The sequence below is a fragment of the Tiliqua scincoides genome, chromosome 2 (genome assembly GCF_035046505.1).
Source record: "Tiliqua scincoides isolate rTilSci1 chromosome 2, rTilSci1.hap2, whole genome shotgun sequence".
NCBI classification, from domain to species: domain Eukaryota; kingdom Metazoa; phylum Chordata; class Lepidosauria; order Squamata; family Scincidae; genus Tiliqua; species Tiliqua scincoides.
The window spans coordinates 213,034-231,541 of record NC_089822.1 but is presented as its reverse complement, the minus strand read 5'-3'; the positions used below and the strand labels follow the sequence as shown (position 1 = coordinate 231,541).

Genomic DNA, 18,508 nt, shown 5'->3' with positions numbered 1-18,508 from the left:
GGAAGACAAAAGGCAGGCAAAGCGATGGCTGGGCGAGGGGAACATTCAGGGCCTTGCAGCTGCTGCGATGTCCTGCAAGTGCTGCTGGTGCAACTGGTCCTCTTCCTTGCCCGAAATGACCTCCTGAGCCTGGGGTCGGCAGGAGGCCGCCAGGCTTCTCGCAGCTTGTGCTGCTGCCGCTGGAGGGCCGCCTCCTGAGGGGGTCATGGCGGGCACGGGCAGGTGGCAGCGCTCTCTCCTGGCCGGCCGGCCGGCCCACCAGCTCCGCAGCACCCACCAGGGAGGCCGGCAGCACTGCTCGAGCCCCGTTCTAGGGCCGGGACGGGCGCCGCGCGAAGCCCCGAAGCAGCTCCTCCTGCCAGGCCTCCCCGAGAACGCGAAAGACGCCGGGGGGGGGGGCTCCGCTTCTGGGGCGCGGGCGCCTCGGGCAGGAAACAAAGCTTCCTTCGGGGGAGGGCGGAACAGGGCGGGGGGCGCCCGCTGGAAAGGCCTTCGGAACCTCGGCAGCCGGAGACGGCGGGGACGCTGCTCGCTCCCTGGAAGCAGGCGAGCAGCACCGGACGGAGGCGCCGCGCGGCCAGCAAGGCTGAGAGGCCAGGAGACCCCCTTCGGGCCGGCGCAGCCCCCGCCCGGCCGGCCGGCCGGCTCTGCCCACCGCGGGCCGCGCTCCTGCGCCGCCCCGTCCCAGGGCGCCGGCGCGGCCCTGCCCTGCGCTGCCCTGCCGTCAGTGCGCCGTGGAGAGGCAGAGGCGGCGGCAGCGCGGCGAGCAGCGAGGCCGGGTGAGTGCCGGGGGGCGGGCAGGGCCGGGAGGCTGAGCGGGGCCCTGCGGGGCGGGGCGGGGCGCGCTGCTGCTGCTGCTCCGGCAGGCCCTCCGCGCAGCCCGGCCCGGTGTCCTTGGCGGGGCAGGCAGCCTCGCGCCGAGGGCAGTCCGTCCCTGAGCGGCGCGGGGCTCGTGCGCTCGAGCGGCCCCGGAGCTGCTGCTGCTCCTCCGCGCGGCTCGGGTGTCTGGAAGCCTCCTGCGGCGCCCGCCGGGCCCTGGACGTGGGCGCCTCGCCGGGAGGGAGCGCGCGTGCTGGGCGCGGAGGGCCGAACCGGAGACCGCGCTTGCCCGGGCCTGAAGGGCCCAGTTCCCGAGGCGGGAGCCCCCTCCAGTGCGGAGGGAAGAAGCGCCACCCGGGACGTGCAGACGAGCGGAGAAAGGCTCCGGCTGCAGCGCCCCTCGGGGCTTTGACCTGCGGCGGGCTTTTCCTCCAGAGCCTGTCCAGGCCAAGGAGTTCCACACGCCGGGCAGAGAAGCGTTTTCTCTTGTTTGTTCCAACCTGAGGATCGTGCCCCCCCCCAGGCGCCTCTTTTCCAGACGGAAGAGCCTCAAGCGCCGCAGCCTTTCCTCAGAAGGGAGGAGCCCCTGCCCAGCAGCATCATTTTGGTCGCTCTCTTCTGCTCCTTTCCAAGCTCCACTGTCTTCCTTTTTTGTACAACGGCATGATAATATTAGCCGTTTTATTCTCAATCCCCCTTTTAATGACCCCTAGCATGGAATTGGCCTTCTTCACTGCCGCCGCACATTGGGCGGACACTCTCATCGAGCAGTCCACCAGCACCCCAAGATCTGATCTGTCACAGACAGCTCAGATTCCATTAGACTATATGTAAAATTTGATTCTTTGCCCCAATGTGCATGACTTTACACTTACTGACATTGAAGCGCATCTGCCATTTTGCTGCCCATTCTGCCAGTCTGGAGAGATCCTTTTGGAGCTCCTCACAATCGCTTCTGGTCTTCACCACTTCTTGTGTCATCCACTTGGCCACTGCTTAACCCTGTCTCCGTTTATGAACAGGTTAAAATGCACTGGTTCCAAGACAGATTCTTGGGGCACTCCACTTTTCACCTCTCTCCACTGTGAAAATTGCCCATTGATACCCACTCTGTTTCCTGGTCCTCAACCATTTCCTAATCCATGAGAAGACCTGCCCTCTAATTCCCTGACCATGGAGTTTTCTCAGCAGCCTTTAGTGAGGGCCCATATCAAACACCTTCTGAATACCCAGATATATAATATCCATTTTAAAAGATTGGCATGACTTTTGCTATTCTCCAGTCCTCTGGCACTGTGGTCATTTTAAGGGACAAGTTGCATAGGTTGGTTGGCAGCCTTCAGTCTCAAAAGACTGTGGTATAAGCCTACAGCACCAGGTATTCCCAGGCGGTCTCCCATCCAAGTACTAAGCAGGCCTGACCCTGCTTAGCCTCTGAGATCAGACAAGATCGCAAGAGGCACTCCCACACTGCCCCTTTAGCCACAAACATATTGGGCATCTGTTTGCGGCATCTCTGGCTGAGTTGTTGCTCTGGTACCCCATGTACAGAGTGTTGCAGTAGCCTGACCGAGAGAGGTGACTAAGGCTTGGATGATCCTGACCAGGTCTGCAGTCTCCAGGAAAGGCCACAGCCTGTAAAAGAGTGTGGAGGACCAGCTGCAGCTGGGCGAAGGTGCTTCCGATTACCACCTTCCCCCCAAGAGCTGAGGCTCCCCCAGGAGCACCCCCAAGCTGCGTGCTGAATCTTTCAGGTGGTGCCTCTTGTGCTTCTCTCTCCCTTTCCTTGCTCCATTTTGCTCTTTCTTTCCCAGTCTGGGGGAGGGAGCAGCATTGGAGGCGAGTGGGCAAGTGGTAGTGGGTGTCCTCCCACCCTGCCTGAGGAGGTCACCTCAGTGGGCCTCATGGGTGGGCTGGCCCTGGTGCCTCCCCATCAGGAACAGGCTGGATGTCTGCTCCCTGACGAGTTCTTCTGCTGCCTGTCAGCCTCTCCACCTTCCACTTGTTAGTTCACCTCCAGCCCATCACCACCCCCCCCCCCCAGCATCAGCTATGTGTTTGAGTGAGATGGAGCCACAAATGGCTCTCATAGGAAACCATGATTATTCCCCCCCCCGTACCACAGCCAATAACCTTGCCGTTCCCAGGACCACTCTGTCACACCATGAGTGCTGCTGTGAATCACCAGTGAGTGTTCTGCCTGCACTCAGGCACCCACTGCCCTTTGGAGCCACCCCTGAGGTGCTACCAGAGCCTTTGTTGTGCTGCAACAGACTCACATGGTGTCTCTTCCCGCCCGCCCCCCCCCCCAAGGAAATTCAAAGTGATTAAATGGATTCAAGAAGACTGAGGCCCCATATTAGTCTGGGGATAAGTGGAGGTGTCACCTTTCCTGAAGGGGGCATTTTCTTACAGGAAAAAAAAGCAAGGCTTGGATTCTAAGGGACTTTGCAAGGGAGAGATTTAAACTGAGATTTTTGTTGAATCCTCATTTTGCACGGTGGAGTTCGCTTTAGAGTCCTGCTGGTTTTAAGTCCAGTGTTGTTCCACACAGCACAACTTTCCTTTTCTCTGGGCACTGTTCAGGACAAGATGGGGTGAGCTGTCGCCTGACCATCTGCAGGCTGTCCACAGAGTTGCTCAGGGGAAGCCCGTGTCTTGAGCTGAGTGAGAGGAGAAGGCGCTGGGCATGCCAGGCCTCTTGCTGGTCGTGCTCCTCACTGGACACAGCTGCAGCACTGGAGCAGCATCCATGGGAGGAATACGCAGGTGGGCACCTGGTCAGCCAGAGGAGTCATCCTCCTGAAAGTGGTGGTGGGTGCCCTGTAGCTGTGCCACCAAGTTCTGGTGGCCATTTTCCCTGCAAACCCAGCTGTGCCCGTGCCAGGCTCCGTCCTGGAGCATTTGTCCTCCTGACACGAGGTCTTCTCGGGAGCCAGCAGGGGCTCTCTCTCTCCTGAACTGGGGCTCTGCAAGGGGAGGAGCTCAAGAGAGCAGAAGCTGGAAAGGCTGAGCCACAGGCCTGAGGGCCTGTGCTTGACAGCCACTCCCCCCCCCCGACCCAGCTGTTGCCCAGAGGTGGCTGAATCTTGGGCTGACTTTGGTCTTCCCCTTCTGTTTGCTTCTTTCAGTCAAGCAATATTCCAGAAACAGAAGCCAGTTTGGCAGCTGCCCCAGGGAACAGTGGCAAGAGACTGGGGCAAGCAGGGGGCAGCCAGAATGGGACAGTCTGGCAAGGCCTGAGCAAGTGGCGGCATCTGCGAAGGGACCTGCATGTGCTGATTCTGCAGCCAACCCAAGAGCGGCGTGTGCACTGCTCCCCAGCGCTTTCCTAGGCTCTCTCCTGCAGCTTCTGGCTGTGCAGCCTGCGCCTCGGGCACCTGCAGTGCCTTGAGGGAGCTGCTCTGTGAAATGCCTGCCCCTGCACTTCCTCCTCTTGTCCTGGCAGGCACTCTGCCTTCTGCTCCAGCCAGCCTTGGAGAGCAATAGCTGGCAGGCGACCCCCCTTTGTCTCTGTGCCTGCTGAACCCCAGAACTCCAGGCCCTCCACCCACTGCCAGTGACGGTCTGGTTTTTGTGTCTGGGCCTCCTGGTGCTTGGCTGCCCTGTCGCTGTGCTGTTGCTGCTGTTGGCATTCTTGAGAACTAAAAATATTTGAAACAGTCCTGGGTTAAAGGAATGTGCTGCAGTTTCTGTCAGTAATCGAGTAGTTAGAATTCAGACTTGGATCCATTTTTGTCCCACGTTAAAAATAGTCTGCTTTGCTTGCTTGTCGTTCATACATCTTTAAGAACGTAAGAACAGCCCAACTGGATCAGGCCATAGGCCCATCTAGTCCAGCTTCCTGTATCTCACAGCGGCCCACCAAATGCCCCAGGGAGCACTCCAGATAACAAGAGACCTGCAAGGCCTCCTGGGAATTGTAGTTAAGAACATAAGAACAGCCCCACTGGATCAGGCCATAGGCCCATCTAGTCCAGCTTCCTGTATCTCACAGCGGCCCACCAAATGCCCCAGGGAGCACAACACATAACAAGAGACCTCATCCTGGTGCCCTCCCTTACATCTGGCATAGCCCATTTCTAAAATCAGGAAGTTGCACATACACATCATGGCTTGTAACCCGTAATGGATTTTTCCTCCAGAAACTTGTCCAATCCCCTTTTAAAGGTGTCCAGGCCAGATGCCATCACCACATCCTGCGGCAAGGAGTTCCACAGACCGACCACACACTGAGTAAAGAAATATTTTATTTTGTCTGTTCTCACTCTCCCAACACTCAATTTGAGTGGATGTCCCCTGGTTCTGGTATTATGTGAGAGTGTAAAGAGCATCTCTCTATCCACTTAATCCTTCCCATGCATAATTTTGTATGTCTCAATCATGTCCCACCTCAGGCGTCTCTTTTAGGCTGAACAGCCCCAAACACCGTAGCCTTTCCTCATAAGGAAGGTGCCCCAACCCAGTAATCATCTTAGTCGCTCTCTTTTGCACCTTTTCCATTTCCACTATGTCCTTTTTGAGATGTGGCAACCAGAACTGGACACAATACTCCAGGTGTGGCCTTACCATCGATTTGTACAACGGCATTATAATACTAGCCGTTTTGTTCTCAATACCTTTTCTAATGATCCCAAGCATAGAATTGGCCTTCTTCACTGCCGCCGCACATTGGGTCGACACTTTCATTGACCTGTCCACCACCACCCCAAGATCTCTCTCCTGATGTGTCACAGGCAACTCAGAACCCATCAGCCTATATATGAAGTTTGATTTTTGATCTTTGTTATTGTCCTCCACAACTGCTGTAGTTGGAACACTGTTATCACCATTGTGCTCCCATTTTATTTTTAGGTCACTGTTACTCCCTTGTTACTGATGGAGAACTGAGGTGGAGTTTGTGGGAGCCCCTGGTGGGTGGGGATGACGTCCTCAAAAAAAAATGTTCCCCGCCCATCTTGGGTCCCTGCGCTGGCTGTCAGTGCGGCATGTTGCGAAACCGATGGGGGTGGACAGTTTCTTCCTCTCCTCAACGCTCTGCTTTGTGCAGAGAAGGGGTGCTTGTGGGCTGCCTCCGAGAGGCATGACCAGACTCATGTTCTTATGTAGGGAAACAGGATGCTGGAAGAGGAATGGCTCCCCAGTGCTGCCGCAGGGTATAAATAGGGCCAGCTCTCTATAGGAGGCTATTTTCATTCTGAGTCGTAGTTGAGTGAGGGTTAAAAATAACCCCCGTGCAGCCCCAATGAGAGAAGAAGCCCCTGCCAGGGATTGAGAGGGGTGTAGGGGAGCTCTGGGGGGCCTTTGCCTCTTGGCGGTGGCTGAAGAGCAAGGGTGGTGGTGCTTACAGGCCTGCTCTGTAAGAGTGTAAGAGTCTGCCTTCGTCTGGCTTCGGTTCAGGCCTGGCAGGCTCTCCACTGATGCCGTGAGCCAAGAGCTCTCACTAAACTCTGGCCAAAGTAACGCCATTTTAACATCAGTTCTGACTCTGGCCTTAAAGATGCTTGTTAGCAAGAAGCTGCAAACCACCCCCACCCAGTGTCTTATCCTGGAGATGGCTGGGCCTCAAGAGTCCGTCTGCAACAATACCTCAGAGCAAGGGCAACCTACGTCAAGTGCCTGTGGTCTCTTATCTCTCCAGCATGGTCCAGCTCGCTATGGTAGAGGGTGGAGAGACAGGCCAGTGGGTGGGTGACTGACTGGGCAGTGAATGTAGACAGTCACTGGACCCTTGTCTCAGCTTTGCTAGCCACGCCTATGAGTCGAAATGAGCATAAAAAGCTAGCTGCATCTCGCTACACTTGCGCATGATCTGAGGCAGGAGTGCCCAAACCCTGGCCCTGGGGCCACATGTGGCCCTCAAGGCCTCTCAATGCGGCCCTCAGGAAGCCCCCAGTCTCCAATGAGCCTCTGGCCCTCTGGAGATTTGTTGGAGCCTGCACTGGCCCAACGCAACTGCTCTCAGTGTGAGGGTGACTGTTTGACCTCTCGCGTGAGCTGTGGGATGAGGGCTGTTGGAGTTTGGAGCAACTCCGTCTGCTGTCCAGAGGTGGCAGAATACTGTCCTGAAAGGGTTAAGCCATGGCCCAGTGACCCTACACTTTACCTGTCCCCTTTTGGTGACCTATGTGGGGGTGTGGCCCAGACCCTATAACCTTCCCTTCTGCACGCCCTCTCTTGCTCTCTTCCACACTGACCTGACAAGGTGGCACCCAGCAGGGCTCTGCTGGTGACGCCAACTTGACCACGTGGCACGCAGGGCGAGGCAGCTTTAGGGCCTTGCTGTCTCAAGTTTAGTGAACCTCTGATCATAATCAGATGCTGTAAACATGCTTCTATGGAACAGTGAGTAAATGACTCTCTTTTGCAACTTCAACCAGCCATTGTCGTTTGTCTTTCTAAATTAGCAGTCAGCCGGGTGTGGGAGCTTCCCTGGGTTGCCTCCCAGCAAAGGGGGGGGTCTGCTGCTGAAGCTACTCTGCTTCCCCCCCAAAAGAGGAAACCAATTTTTAAGATTCCTCCAACAAGGGCTTCCTCCACTGCTTGCTCTTTCACGTCTGTGATGCAGCAGCAGCAGCAGCAAAGGAAAGGCCAGCCTTGCTTTGTGCAAGGCCTTTTATAGGCCATGAGCTATTGCAAGACCTTCATTCATTCATATAAGTGCATCTTTAATATATTCATTTATGTAAACTTATGTAAATTTATTCAAATTTTAAATGTAAATTAATTCTTCCCCCCCCGGCCCCCAACACAGTGTCAGAGAGACGATGTGGCCCTCCTGCCAAAAACTTTGGACACCCCTGATCTGAGGCAACGGCCTCCTTGCTGCCGTGCTTTGGTACCCGCAATAAACAAGCTGTTTTCTGCTATACCTTCCCTCAGAGTGTTTTTGAGAAGGGAAAGGTGCAGAAGAGCGCAACCAAAGTAAGGTAACAAACCTCGCGCTGTCTTTGCGGGTTCAAGGGCGACACCACTGTGGCCAGCGAGTGGGCCCAGGCCGGTGCTTTGCGGATCTGCTGCCAGCTCTGGGCCTGCCTTGTCTGGGTATGTGAAGCACAAGTTGGCAACAGGGCTGGGAGCGCTGTTTGTTCTTCTGCCAAGCAGTGGGAGTGAATCACCGGGCAGTGGCCTGCCCCAGTGGTGTAGCTGGCAGGGGGTGGGGGGCAGTTTGCCGTAGGTACCAGCCTTGGGGGGGGTGTGACACCACAAAAGACCAAAATCACTAAAATTGTGGTGGTTAGAAATAATATCATCATGCTATATACGGTTGGATGTGGAATTTACAGCAGAATGCAGTGAAAAACACAGGAGTGAAATATCTTGATTCTATCAAAAGTTATGGCCGAAAAATCAGAGAACAAAAAATGCATGGAGCCCTATGGAAAGTGAAACTGAGCCATATCGTGATTTACTTGTGAGTAGGCAAACCTGCCTTAGTTCATAGGAAACGGGAGGCTAAGAGGAATCCAACGACGCCAGAATGGTCCTCCAATGCAGCCTTCAAAAAACTCCTGAAAAGGAAGTCTCACTTGCACCAGGATACAGGTCTCTTGTTATCTGGTGTGCTCCTTGGGGCATTTATTGGGCCACTGTGAGATACAGGAAGCTGGACTAGATGGGCCTATGGCCTGATCCATGGGGCTGTTCTTATGTTCTCTCCCTCCAAGCTGATGAATGTATTGAGCCCTATGGAAAGTGAAACGAAGTGTTTACTTGCAAGTAAGCAAACATGCCTTAGCTCGATGTCAGATCAGGCAAAGGAAAATGCGGGGCCACCGGAATGGTCCTGATCTGATGAAGGTGGAGTTCAACAGATGCTCCAGAAGGCAGCCCCCCCTCCCCCATAAAAGGAATGAACAGGTTTGAACTGGTAAGGTGAATGTTTTTGTTTTAGAGATTGTGAAGAGCTCCAGAAGGATCTCTCCAAACTGGGAGACTGGGCAGCAAAATGGCAGATGCGTTTCAATGTAAGTAAGTGTAAAGTCATGCACATTGGGGGGAAGAATCAAAACTTCACATATAGGCTAATGGGTTCTGAGCTGTCTGTGATGGATCAGGAGAGAGATCTTGGGGTCCTTGTGGACAGGTCGACGAAAGTGTCGACCCAGTGTGTGGCAGCAGTGAAGAAAGCTAATTCCATGCTTGGGATCATTAGGAAAGGCATTGAGAATAAGACAGCTAATATTGTAATGCCATTGTACAAATCGATGGTAAGGCCACGCCTGGAATATTTTGTCTACTTCTGCTCGCCACATCACCAAAAGGATATAGTGGAGATGGAAAAGGTGCAGAGGAGAGCAACCAAAATGATTACTGGGCTGGGGCACCTTCCCTATGAGGAAAGGCTGCAACATTTGGGCCTCTTCAGTCTAGAAAAGAGGTGCCTGAGGGGGGACATGATTGAGACATACAAAATCATGTAGGGGATGGACAGAGTGGATAGAGAGACGCTCTTTTCCCTCTCGCATAACACCAAGACCAGGGGACATCCACAGAAGTTGTTGGGAGTGTTAGGACAGACAGAAGAAAATATTTCTTTACCCAGCATGTAATTAGCTGTGGAACTCCTTGCCACAGGAAGTAGTGATCGCATCTTGCCTAGTAGCCTAAGAGGGGATTGGACAAATTTCTGGAGGAAAAATTCATTACGGATTACAAGTCATGGTAGGTCTGTGCAAGCTCTTGGTTTTAGAGGCAGGCTGCCTCTGATTGCTAGATGCGGGGGGGGGGGGAGTCACCGGGACTCAGGTTGTGTCTGTTGTCTGGTGTGCTCCCTGGGGCATTTGGTGGGCCCCTGTGAGATACAGGAAGCTGGACTAGATGGGCCCTTGGCCTGATCCAGCGGGGCTCTTCTTATTTTCTGATCTGGATGGGCCTGAAATACAAGAACTGACCTTGAACTGGGCACTGGGGAGGACTGGAAATCTCAGGGATTTTGTTGGGGGGGGGGTGAGTGCAAGCAGGCCCCAGAGCAGGTCCGGCTCCCCCTTATTTAATTATTTGTTTTTCTTTAATTCTTTTAATGTGCTTGATGATGTCACTTCCAGGGGGGTGGCTCACTTGAAAAACCAAGTCATTACGTCCTCTGGGGTGACAATCGTATGCCCCCCCCCCGCTGCCCGACCCTGACCTTCAGCTGCTCCGCTGGGGAGGCTGCCTGGCTGGGGAGGCAGGGCGGTGCTGGGCTGAGCTGTTCCCGGCAAGGAGTTCCGCGGGGGGGGGGAAGGTATCAGCCCTCGGGCGGCCTGGTGGGGCTGCAGAGCGGACCCTGCGCAGCCCCTGCCGGCTGCCCCCCGCAGCCTGCCCGCCCCGGCGCCGGGCATGCCCGCGCTCCCCGACGTCACGGCGGCGGCGGGAGGAGCGGATTGCGCAGCCCCGCCGCATAGCCAGCCGCGGCAGCTGCGAGCGGCCAGGACTCGCTGCCCGCCGGCCCAGCGGGGCTGTGCGCGCCCGGCGAAGGTGAGCCGGCCCAGGCTGCGGGGGGCGCGAGTGGGTCGCGGGGGCGCGAGTGGGCGGCGGGGCCCCCTCCTGGCGGCGTCGCGAGGGGTGCTGCGGGGGGGCGCCTTTGTGTGCGCAGGGCGTGTCTGCGGCAGCGCGCCGCTCGGCCCGCATCCTGCTGCGCCGCAGAGCGAGAGCGGCGGCCAGACAAAGGGAGATGCTGCGGGCGGGGCGAAGCGCGGCCCTCGCGGGGGCGCGCAGGACGCCTCTCCTGGGCCCGGGCGGGGAGCCGCAGCCGCCGGCGGACCTGCCAGCCTGGGCGCCTCCCGCAGGGAACGGGGCGCGGCCCAGCAGCAGCAGCAGCAGCGAGGGGCCTGGTCAGCCCGCACGACGGAGAGGGCTCGGCAGGCTGGCCTCTGGAGGCCCCCAGCGCGCCCTGTGCTGGGGACGTGCAGGCCCGTCAGGGCTGCGGGGGAGCAGGCGGGCTTGGCCGGCCCCTGCTGACCCCGAGCCCTGGCAGAACGGCCCCGGGCGCTGGGGAGCAGGGAGAAGCCCGGCCGCCGCTTGGTGCTGCCCCAGATGCCAGGCCCGAGCGCCGCCTCCCTCTGCTGCGGCCACAGGCAGCCTCGCCGTCAGGCAGAGAGCGCCGCCGCAGTCCTGCTGCCTGCAGAGCGCCGAGGCTGCGGGCTCCGCTCACCGCTTGCACGGCACAGGTGCGTCCAGGGCCTTCGCCCGGGCCGGGGCTCCTGCCTGCCCCCCTCGCTCTGGCCGGAGCGCCGGGAGGGTGCGGCGCCGCGGGCTCGAGCCTGAGCAGGCAGATCAGCCTCTCGCTCGGCAGCCGCGTTCTCCTCGACAGCAAAGGGCGCTCTCCCCGTTCTCCAGGCCGGGAAGCTTCGCCACGCAGCCAGGACGAGCATCAGCCAGCCCCGGGCGCCTGGCGGCAGGAGGCTCGCTTGCCCCCCGCCCCGCTGACTCCCGTTTCCAGCAGGGCAGAACTCTTGCGAACGGGGCGCTGCAGCTCCTGCTGGGTGCCCCGCACCTTTCCCAGCTCTGCAGTCCGACCGCCCCAGAGGTGGCCCTGAGCCCTGGCCTGGTTTCTAGGGACAGCCGCGGTGCCTCGGCCTGCCGGCAGCCTTCTGCCGGAATCGCCCCTCCCCGGCGGGCGGCGCGGCTCGTGCCAGGGCGGGGGTGGCCCGGGAGGCTGCGACTGTGCAGAAGGGGGGCGAGGGGGGTCCCCGGGGCGCAGTCGGCACCAAGCAGCCGCGGGGCGGGGGCGCCTGGGCGTTCCTCCGGGGGCGGAGCGGACTGCTCGCGCGCCTTCTGCGGGGCAGCTCCCCGAGCCTCCCTCCCCGTTCCGGAGGCTTCTCCTGCCCGTCCCGCCTGGCGCGTGGCCGCCTGGCAGGTGCGGAGCCCGAGCCCGAACGCGGAGCTCAGCTGGCGCAGGAGCTTCCCTGCCAGCAGCAGCTGCTTTCTGGCGGGCCTTCCTCGCTCCCGCCGGGCTCTCCCGTCCTTGGCTGCTGTTGCCCTGTGTGGGTCTAGCAGAGAGCCAGGGGGGAAATGCCTGCCTCGCAATGCAGGAGGATTTGTGGTTGAAGCCAAATGCCCCATAAGGAGAACGTCACTAGAGCCAGGATGGCCGGAGTGCAGTGCTTCTCAGACAGTGGTCCCTTTCAATATTTTATTTTTAATACATTGGACCTGCTGCTACCCTGGTACATGACTGCACCTGGGGAAACGTGACAGACCTGTACTTTGAACAAGCCACTATGTATATGCTTTGAACAATGATAGTAAATGGGACTTACTCCTGGGTAAGTGTGGTTAGGATTGAAGCCTAGGATTGCGAAAAATTTTCCTGCTTGATGATGTCACTTCCGGTCATGACATCACTTCTAGTGGGCCCTGACAGATTCTCATTCTAAAAAGTGGGTCCCGGTACTAAATGTGTGAGAACCACTGGTCTGGTGGGTTGGGACCCACTAGGTGGGTCCCCATTCATTTCAACATTTTATTTTTAATGTACGTATTAGACTTGATGCTGCCCTGCTATGTGACAGTATTTGGGGAAATGTGACAGACCTGTACTTTTAACAAGCTACTGTGCGTATTCTTTTAACAGTGATAGTCAATGGGACTTACTCCTGGGTTAAGTGGATAGGATTGCAGCCTAGGATAGTGAAAATTTTTTCCTTCTTGATGATGTCACTTCCGGTCATGACATCACATCCAGTGGGTCCTGACAGATTCTCATTCTAAAAAGTGGGTCCCAGTGCTAATTGTGTGAGAACCACTGGTCTGGTAGTTTGGGAATTAGACTCGGAAGATCCAGCTTTAAATCCCTACTCAGTGACGAAGCTTCCTGGGAGTCCACAGGCCAGTCACTATCTCTCAGTCTTACCTACCTCGCAGGGTTGTTGTGAGGGCAAAAGGAGGGAAGGAATTATGTACACTACAATTAGTGCAGAATTGTTGGCAACCTTCAGTCTCGGAAGACTATGGTATCGCGCTCTGGATGGTGGTTCTGGCACAGCGTCTAGTGTGGCTGAAAAGGCCGATTCGTGAGTGACAATCCCTTCCACACTGGGAGCAAGTGTAGTGCAGAATGCATTCTGCAGAATGCGGAATGTAGTGCAGAATGCAGCAGCCCATATAGTCACCAGAGACAGGTGGTTTGACTCTGTTGGGCTGCTTCTCCAGCAGCTGGACTGGCTGCCCATTCATTTCTGGGCCCAATTAAAGGTGCTGGTTTTGACCTTTAACGCCCTGTACAGCTCAGGGCAAGGGTATCTGAGAAACCGCCTACTTCCATATAATCTGGCTCATCCCTTTAGGTCATTGGAGAAGGCCCTCTTATGAGTGCTACCACACAATGAGGTGCATGGGGTGGTGTCCTTCTCAGAAGAGGACCTTCTCTTATGTTAGTAATGGCACCAACATTACAGAACTCCCCCTTGATTTACAAACTGCTCCCTCCTTGGAAACTTTCCAGTGAGACCTGAAGACATTTCTTTTTAGGCCAGCCTTCTGCGTTCTTGGCCTTTTTAACATCTTTTATTAAACATCTTTTAACATCTTGTTTTTTTACAGGTGGATTTCTGCACGGGGGGGGCAATAGCCCACAGGGGGTGCCATCGCAGACCTTTGCGCCTGGCACAGGGCTGGGGAGGTCTGCTGCTGTTTAAAATTGCTTCTGCTGCTCTGTTGCGGTGGTTCTCACACATTTAGCACCAGGACCCACTTTTTAGAATGAGAATCTGTCAGGAGCCACCAGAAGTGATGACCGGAAGTGACATCATCTAGCAGGAAAATTTTTCACCATCCTAGGCTGCAATCCTACCCACACTTACCCAGGAATAAGTCCCATTGACTATCATTGTTAAAAGCAGGTTTATAGTAGCCTGTTCAAAGTACAGATCTGAAACATTTCCCCAAATGCAGTCACATACCATGGGAGCATCAGGTCTAATATACTAAAAATAAAACACTGAAATGAATGGGGACCCACCTAGTTGGTCCCGACCCACAGTTTGAGAAACACTGCTCTATTGTATTAACATCTGATTGTTGTTTTTAAGATGTTATTTATTGTGAAGGGTTTGAATGTTTTAATTTGTGTTTTAATTGTGATTTTCTATTTTTGTATTTCGAGTTACAGATGGAGCCTGTTTATCCACGGATTTTTCATCCACAGATCTGGCTCAAAACGGGTCCCCTGGATCTGCATTGAGTGAGATTGAGCTCCACCTGAGCCCTCAGAAGGAGAACAGAGTTGCGCTCCAGTCCAGTTGCGCTCCAGTGCACATCCACCCACTGCCTCTGCGGGCTGGAGACACCAAAAAAAATGCCACTTCCAGTTTCCCTCCAGAAACCGGAAGTAACTTTTTTGCCATATTAGGCATTCTGAGGCCTCCGGGCGCTTCCCTGGGCACCGAATATGGCAAAAATGTCACTTCTGGAAACCGCAAGTAACATTTTTTCACCAAAAAGGCCATTCTGAAGGCTGCAGAGGCAGTGGGTGGATGCGCACTGCCTCGGCAGGCTTCAGAAAACCCTCCGGAGGGGACTCCGGAGAAGGGGACAGAAAACAGCAGATGGGATTGTTTGCAATTTTCAGTATCAGCGAGCGGCCTGAGCCCTGATCTCTCATGGATACGGAGGCCCCACCTGTGTCTTTGCTGCTTTGGGTCCTTTTGGGGAGAAAGGCAGGATAGAAATACAGTAAATGAATGAAATAAATAAGTGTACACCATCCTGAGCTTCTTGGAGGAAGAATAAAAATGTGGGTTAAAAATGTGAAAAATAAATACGTGCGGAAGGAGAGCAGAAATGCTTTGCCTTGTGAGGGGTTCTCTGTCCAAGGCTGAATGCGCACAGTTTAGACTTCATCCACACTGTGGAGAGACCTGGGAGGGGTCAGCTGGCGCCTTACATGTGTTGTTGTGCAAATGTTTGACCCTCATCATCTTCCCCATTGGTGACAACTGTTGTCTCTGTGCAGGTCCCTAAAGGCTTCGAGGAGAGGCGGCACTCCTGGGGACTCCCCTGCATCCCAAGGCCCTTCCATGGGTAGCCTCAGTGCAGCAGCTCTCCTGGCAAGTGCTGATGACGATGGATAGCCCCCCAAAGCTCACTGGAGAAACGCTGATCGTCCACCACATTCCCCTGGTGCACTGCCAGGTCCCAGACAGACAATGCTGCGGCACCAGCAAGCGGACCAACCCCTTCTGCCAGCCCGACCTGGGAGTCGCTCGGACCAGCTCCCTGCCTGAGCGGGACCTCGCACAGTCTGACTCGCTGGTCTACAGCAGCCTGCTCCAGGCATCAGAGCCGGCCCCAGTGGAGAGTCCCGAAGGCCAGGATAGCAGAGCTCAAGATGCGACTGCCCCCGGTGCCCACAAGCGGCACAATCCATTCCTGGGGAGTGCCACTGAGGCCCCCGGGCTCTGCAATGGCGACCCCACCCAGAGGTCCTTCCACCTGCACGGCGGGAAATCTGCCTTCCACCTGCAGGAGCTGCCGCTGCCACCGTTCCACTTGCATGACGCCAGCCTGATTGTGAAGCCCTGGAGCGCCCCCAGCCGCTTGGATGTGGTGGAGGGCTGCGAGGACAGGCTGCTCGGCGATGACGGGCAGAGAAGGGGCTGCTTGGCGCCAGAGTTCATGGAGCTGGACGAGTATGGCTGCCAGCGGGGAGAAGCCTCCAGCCTGTCCTTGGAGCAGGAATGGGCTGCTGACCCACATGAGCTGCCCCACGAGCAGGAGGCAGCCCGCAGTCGGACATGCAGCTGTTCCAGCGGAGAGCTGCAGCGCTGCCGGTGCTGCAGCCTCTCGAGCCAGTCGGAGCCGCTGGACCAGCACATGGGCTACGTCAGCGACTCCTCCTGCAACAGCTCCGACGGGATCCTGGTCAACTTCAGCACCCTGTACCACAAGGCGGGCAGCCACTCCCGCTCCAGCCTGAACTCGGCTGCCCTGTCCTGCGGCTCCTCCTCCGGCAGTCCCTCGGACCCAGCGGCCTTTTACCTTGACTTGCACTCGTCGCCTGTTGAATCCAAGATGTCCTGTGAGTCGCCCCCCCGCCTGGAGGGCTCTGGGAGGGCCTGTGGCTGCCCCCACACGTCTTCCCCTGTCCTGGATGCCAACTGCAACTCCTACCCGCCCCTCTGCGATCCGTGCACTTCCGAGGAGTCAGACCTCACTGCCTGCTTCCAAAGCCAGGCCCGGCTGGTGGTGGCCACCCAGAACTACTACAAGCTGGTGACCTGTGACTTGTCCTCCCAGTCCTCTCCCAGCCCTGCTGGCTCCTCCATCACCAGCTGCTCGGAGGAGCACACCCGAGGCAGCCCTGTCCAGCCCGCCGAGTACTACCTGTTTCAGAGGCCCAGAGAGGCCCAGCAGGAGGAGAGTGACCCCGACTGTTCCCGGGAGGACTCGCAAGGCTCAGCCGACCAGAATGGCATTCAGGGGCAGGTGTATGTCAACATCTCCCCCCCCATGCTGGCCAGCGGGAGGCAGCGATCCCGAAGCTACGACCGCAACCTGAACCGCAGCCCCTCTGGCCGGCTGGGCTCCTTGGAGCGCATGATGAGTTGCCCTGTCAAGCTGAGCGACAGCCCAGCCCTGGCCTCCCAGAGCTCCCCACCCAAGCGGGTCACTTCCTTTGCTGAGTTGGCCAAAGGCAGGAAGAAGACTGGTTCCTCTCCCCCCCTCCGTAGCAGCCAGGACTCCTCCCTGGAGTTCTCCCCTATCCCGGAGTACCAGAGGGACGCTTCTGTCTTCCTTGAGGAGCGGGGGCAGCAGAGCCAGGGCTCGTTCAACCCCAGCACTGACCATGGGCTCAGTGCCTCTGGGAGGGACTGGAGCAGCAGGGAGGTGCTTTCCTCAGAACAAGGGGGCCCTGAGCAGTTGTTCCTCTCAGCTTTGGCGGAGGCAGGGGCCGGGCCGGCCAGCAGCCTTGGACAGAAGGACATTCGCGCCCGAGCAGATGGTGAGTCTCCTCCGGGGCAGAGGCGGAATCACAAAGGGCCTGCTGTAGGGGGTGTTGGGTGGGGCGTGTTTGCAGAGACTAAGCCAGCAATTTGCAGTCTTTTTCATCTAGACAGGCAACTGACAGGGCACTACAGTTGGCACATCATGACAATTGACAAGACACTCTGCACTGCTGGCAGGGGGCTCACATCCCCCCCAACAGCCCTACTAATAAATGTCTGACCCTCAAACTCCCATGGCACACCTGCAGACCACTCATGGCACACCCACGTGCCATGCTACAGTGGTTGAAAATTGCTACTCTAAACGGAATTTTCTCTGCTCTAAAGCAGCATTTCCCAGATAGTTAGTTGTGCAAGACGGGGGAGGGGGGCAAGGGGAGTCACTAGGCTCAGTCACTAGGCTGACAGTGGTCAGCAGAGGGAAGGAGGGACCCCAGCCACACACTCCTGGCCAGCCGCAGCGGTCGCCTCATTGCCTGGAATGTTCTGCGTCTCCTGTACCAAACTTGGTCCCAGGGCGCCCCACCACCACCAGCCAGACTGGCCAGCAGCAGCTGTTTCCCACCAGTTCAGGGCACGCTTATCAGCAGACTAGGGGTGTGAAGCTGTCTGTGTTGGGGCACGTGGTGGGTGCCGGGGGTGGGGCTTGGAAGTCATCTCCTGCACAGGTCTGCCAGACCACCTGCCAAGTCTCCCTGTGAATGGTGACAGTCTCCCCCCCCCAGGAGACTCTGTGCTGACCAGGAGCCCTAGGAAGTTGTTGGCAAACATCCAGTGACTTCGTTGGGGAGGCTGGGGCAGGCTTCCCCAGGGGCAGTGCTCTGTGGGGTGATGCCTGAGCCCCCCATCCTTACCATGGTGCCAGTGAGCAGAATTCTGTGCTGTGTTGGGCGGCGGAAGGACTCTGCTGCCCACCCTGGTGTCTGGTTGGCTGCAAATCGCAGCACTCTGGAAGTGACAGGTGGGTCACAAGATGACCATGAGCAGTGCAGCAGTGTGATGCCGCTGCAAAGAAGGCAGTTTTAGCCTTCACTGGTAGAACCACTAGTTCCAAGTTGCGAGAAGTCGTGGTTCTGCTTTACTCTGCATTGGTCAGACCTCGCCTGTAGTGCTGTGCCGGATGCTGGACACCTCACTTTAAGAAAGATGCAGCCAAACTGGAGCCGGTTCAGAGGAGGGCGACAAGGGGGATCAGGGGCTGGGGGACAAGCCCTGCGGGGAAAGGTTGAGGGAACTTGGTATGTTCAGCCTGGAGAAGAGGAGGCTGAGAGGGGGTACGCTAGTGCTGTTCAAATACCTGAAGGGCTGTCATAGGGAAGATGGGACAAATTTGTTCTCAACTCCTTCTGAAAGTAGGACTAGATCCAACAGGTACAAACTGCAAGAGAAGAGATTCTGAATGGATATCAGGAAATATTCCTGACGGTCAGGCGGTGGAGCAGATTGCCAGGGGATTTGGTGGACTTTTCCTCATGAAGATCTTCAAGCAGAGGCTCAACAAGCACCTGTTGGAGATGCTCTAGGAGAGTTTCCTGCTACAGGCAGGGGGCTGGACTAGATGACCTGTTAGGCCCCTTCCAAATCTATGATTCTATGATTCTGTTCTCACACCACTATCAACCAGCTGCCTGCCGCTGCTCGTTATCCTGAGCGGGAAGGGATCGCAGAGAGGCAAGTGCAGACCAGGTCACAAAGCAGGTGGAGAAAGGAGCCCCCGCCCTTCCCCCTCCCAGCAACAAGGCCTCTGAGGGGCGTCCTCC

The 18,508-nt window shown here is 56.9% G+C and overlaps 1 protein-coding gene across 6 annotated transcripts in view; it reads left to right on the top strand.

The window, feature by feature from the left end:
• Positions 1–688: 688 nt before the first annotated feature.
• Positions 689–18,508, top strand: part of RUSC2 (RUN and SH3 domain containing 2) — a 36,353-nt gene continuing 18,533 nt past the window's right edge. For 4 of the 6 annotated variants that reach the window (XM_066613777.1, XM_066613776.1, XM_066613775.1 and 1 more), the window contains exons 1-2: positions 10,036–10,278; positions 14,756–16,744. In XM_066613777.1, coding sequence (XP_066469874.1) covers positions 14,860–16,744 — 1,885 coding nt within the window. In that variant the 5' untranslated portion in view covers positions 10,036–10,278; positions 14,756–14,859. Of the gene's footprint in view, positions 780–8,430; positions 8,787–10,035; positions 10,279–14,755; positions 16,745–18,508 lie in introns of those variants that run through there. The other 2 variants (XM_066613773.1, XM_066613774.1) reach the window with 2 other exon arrangements.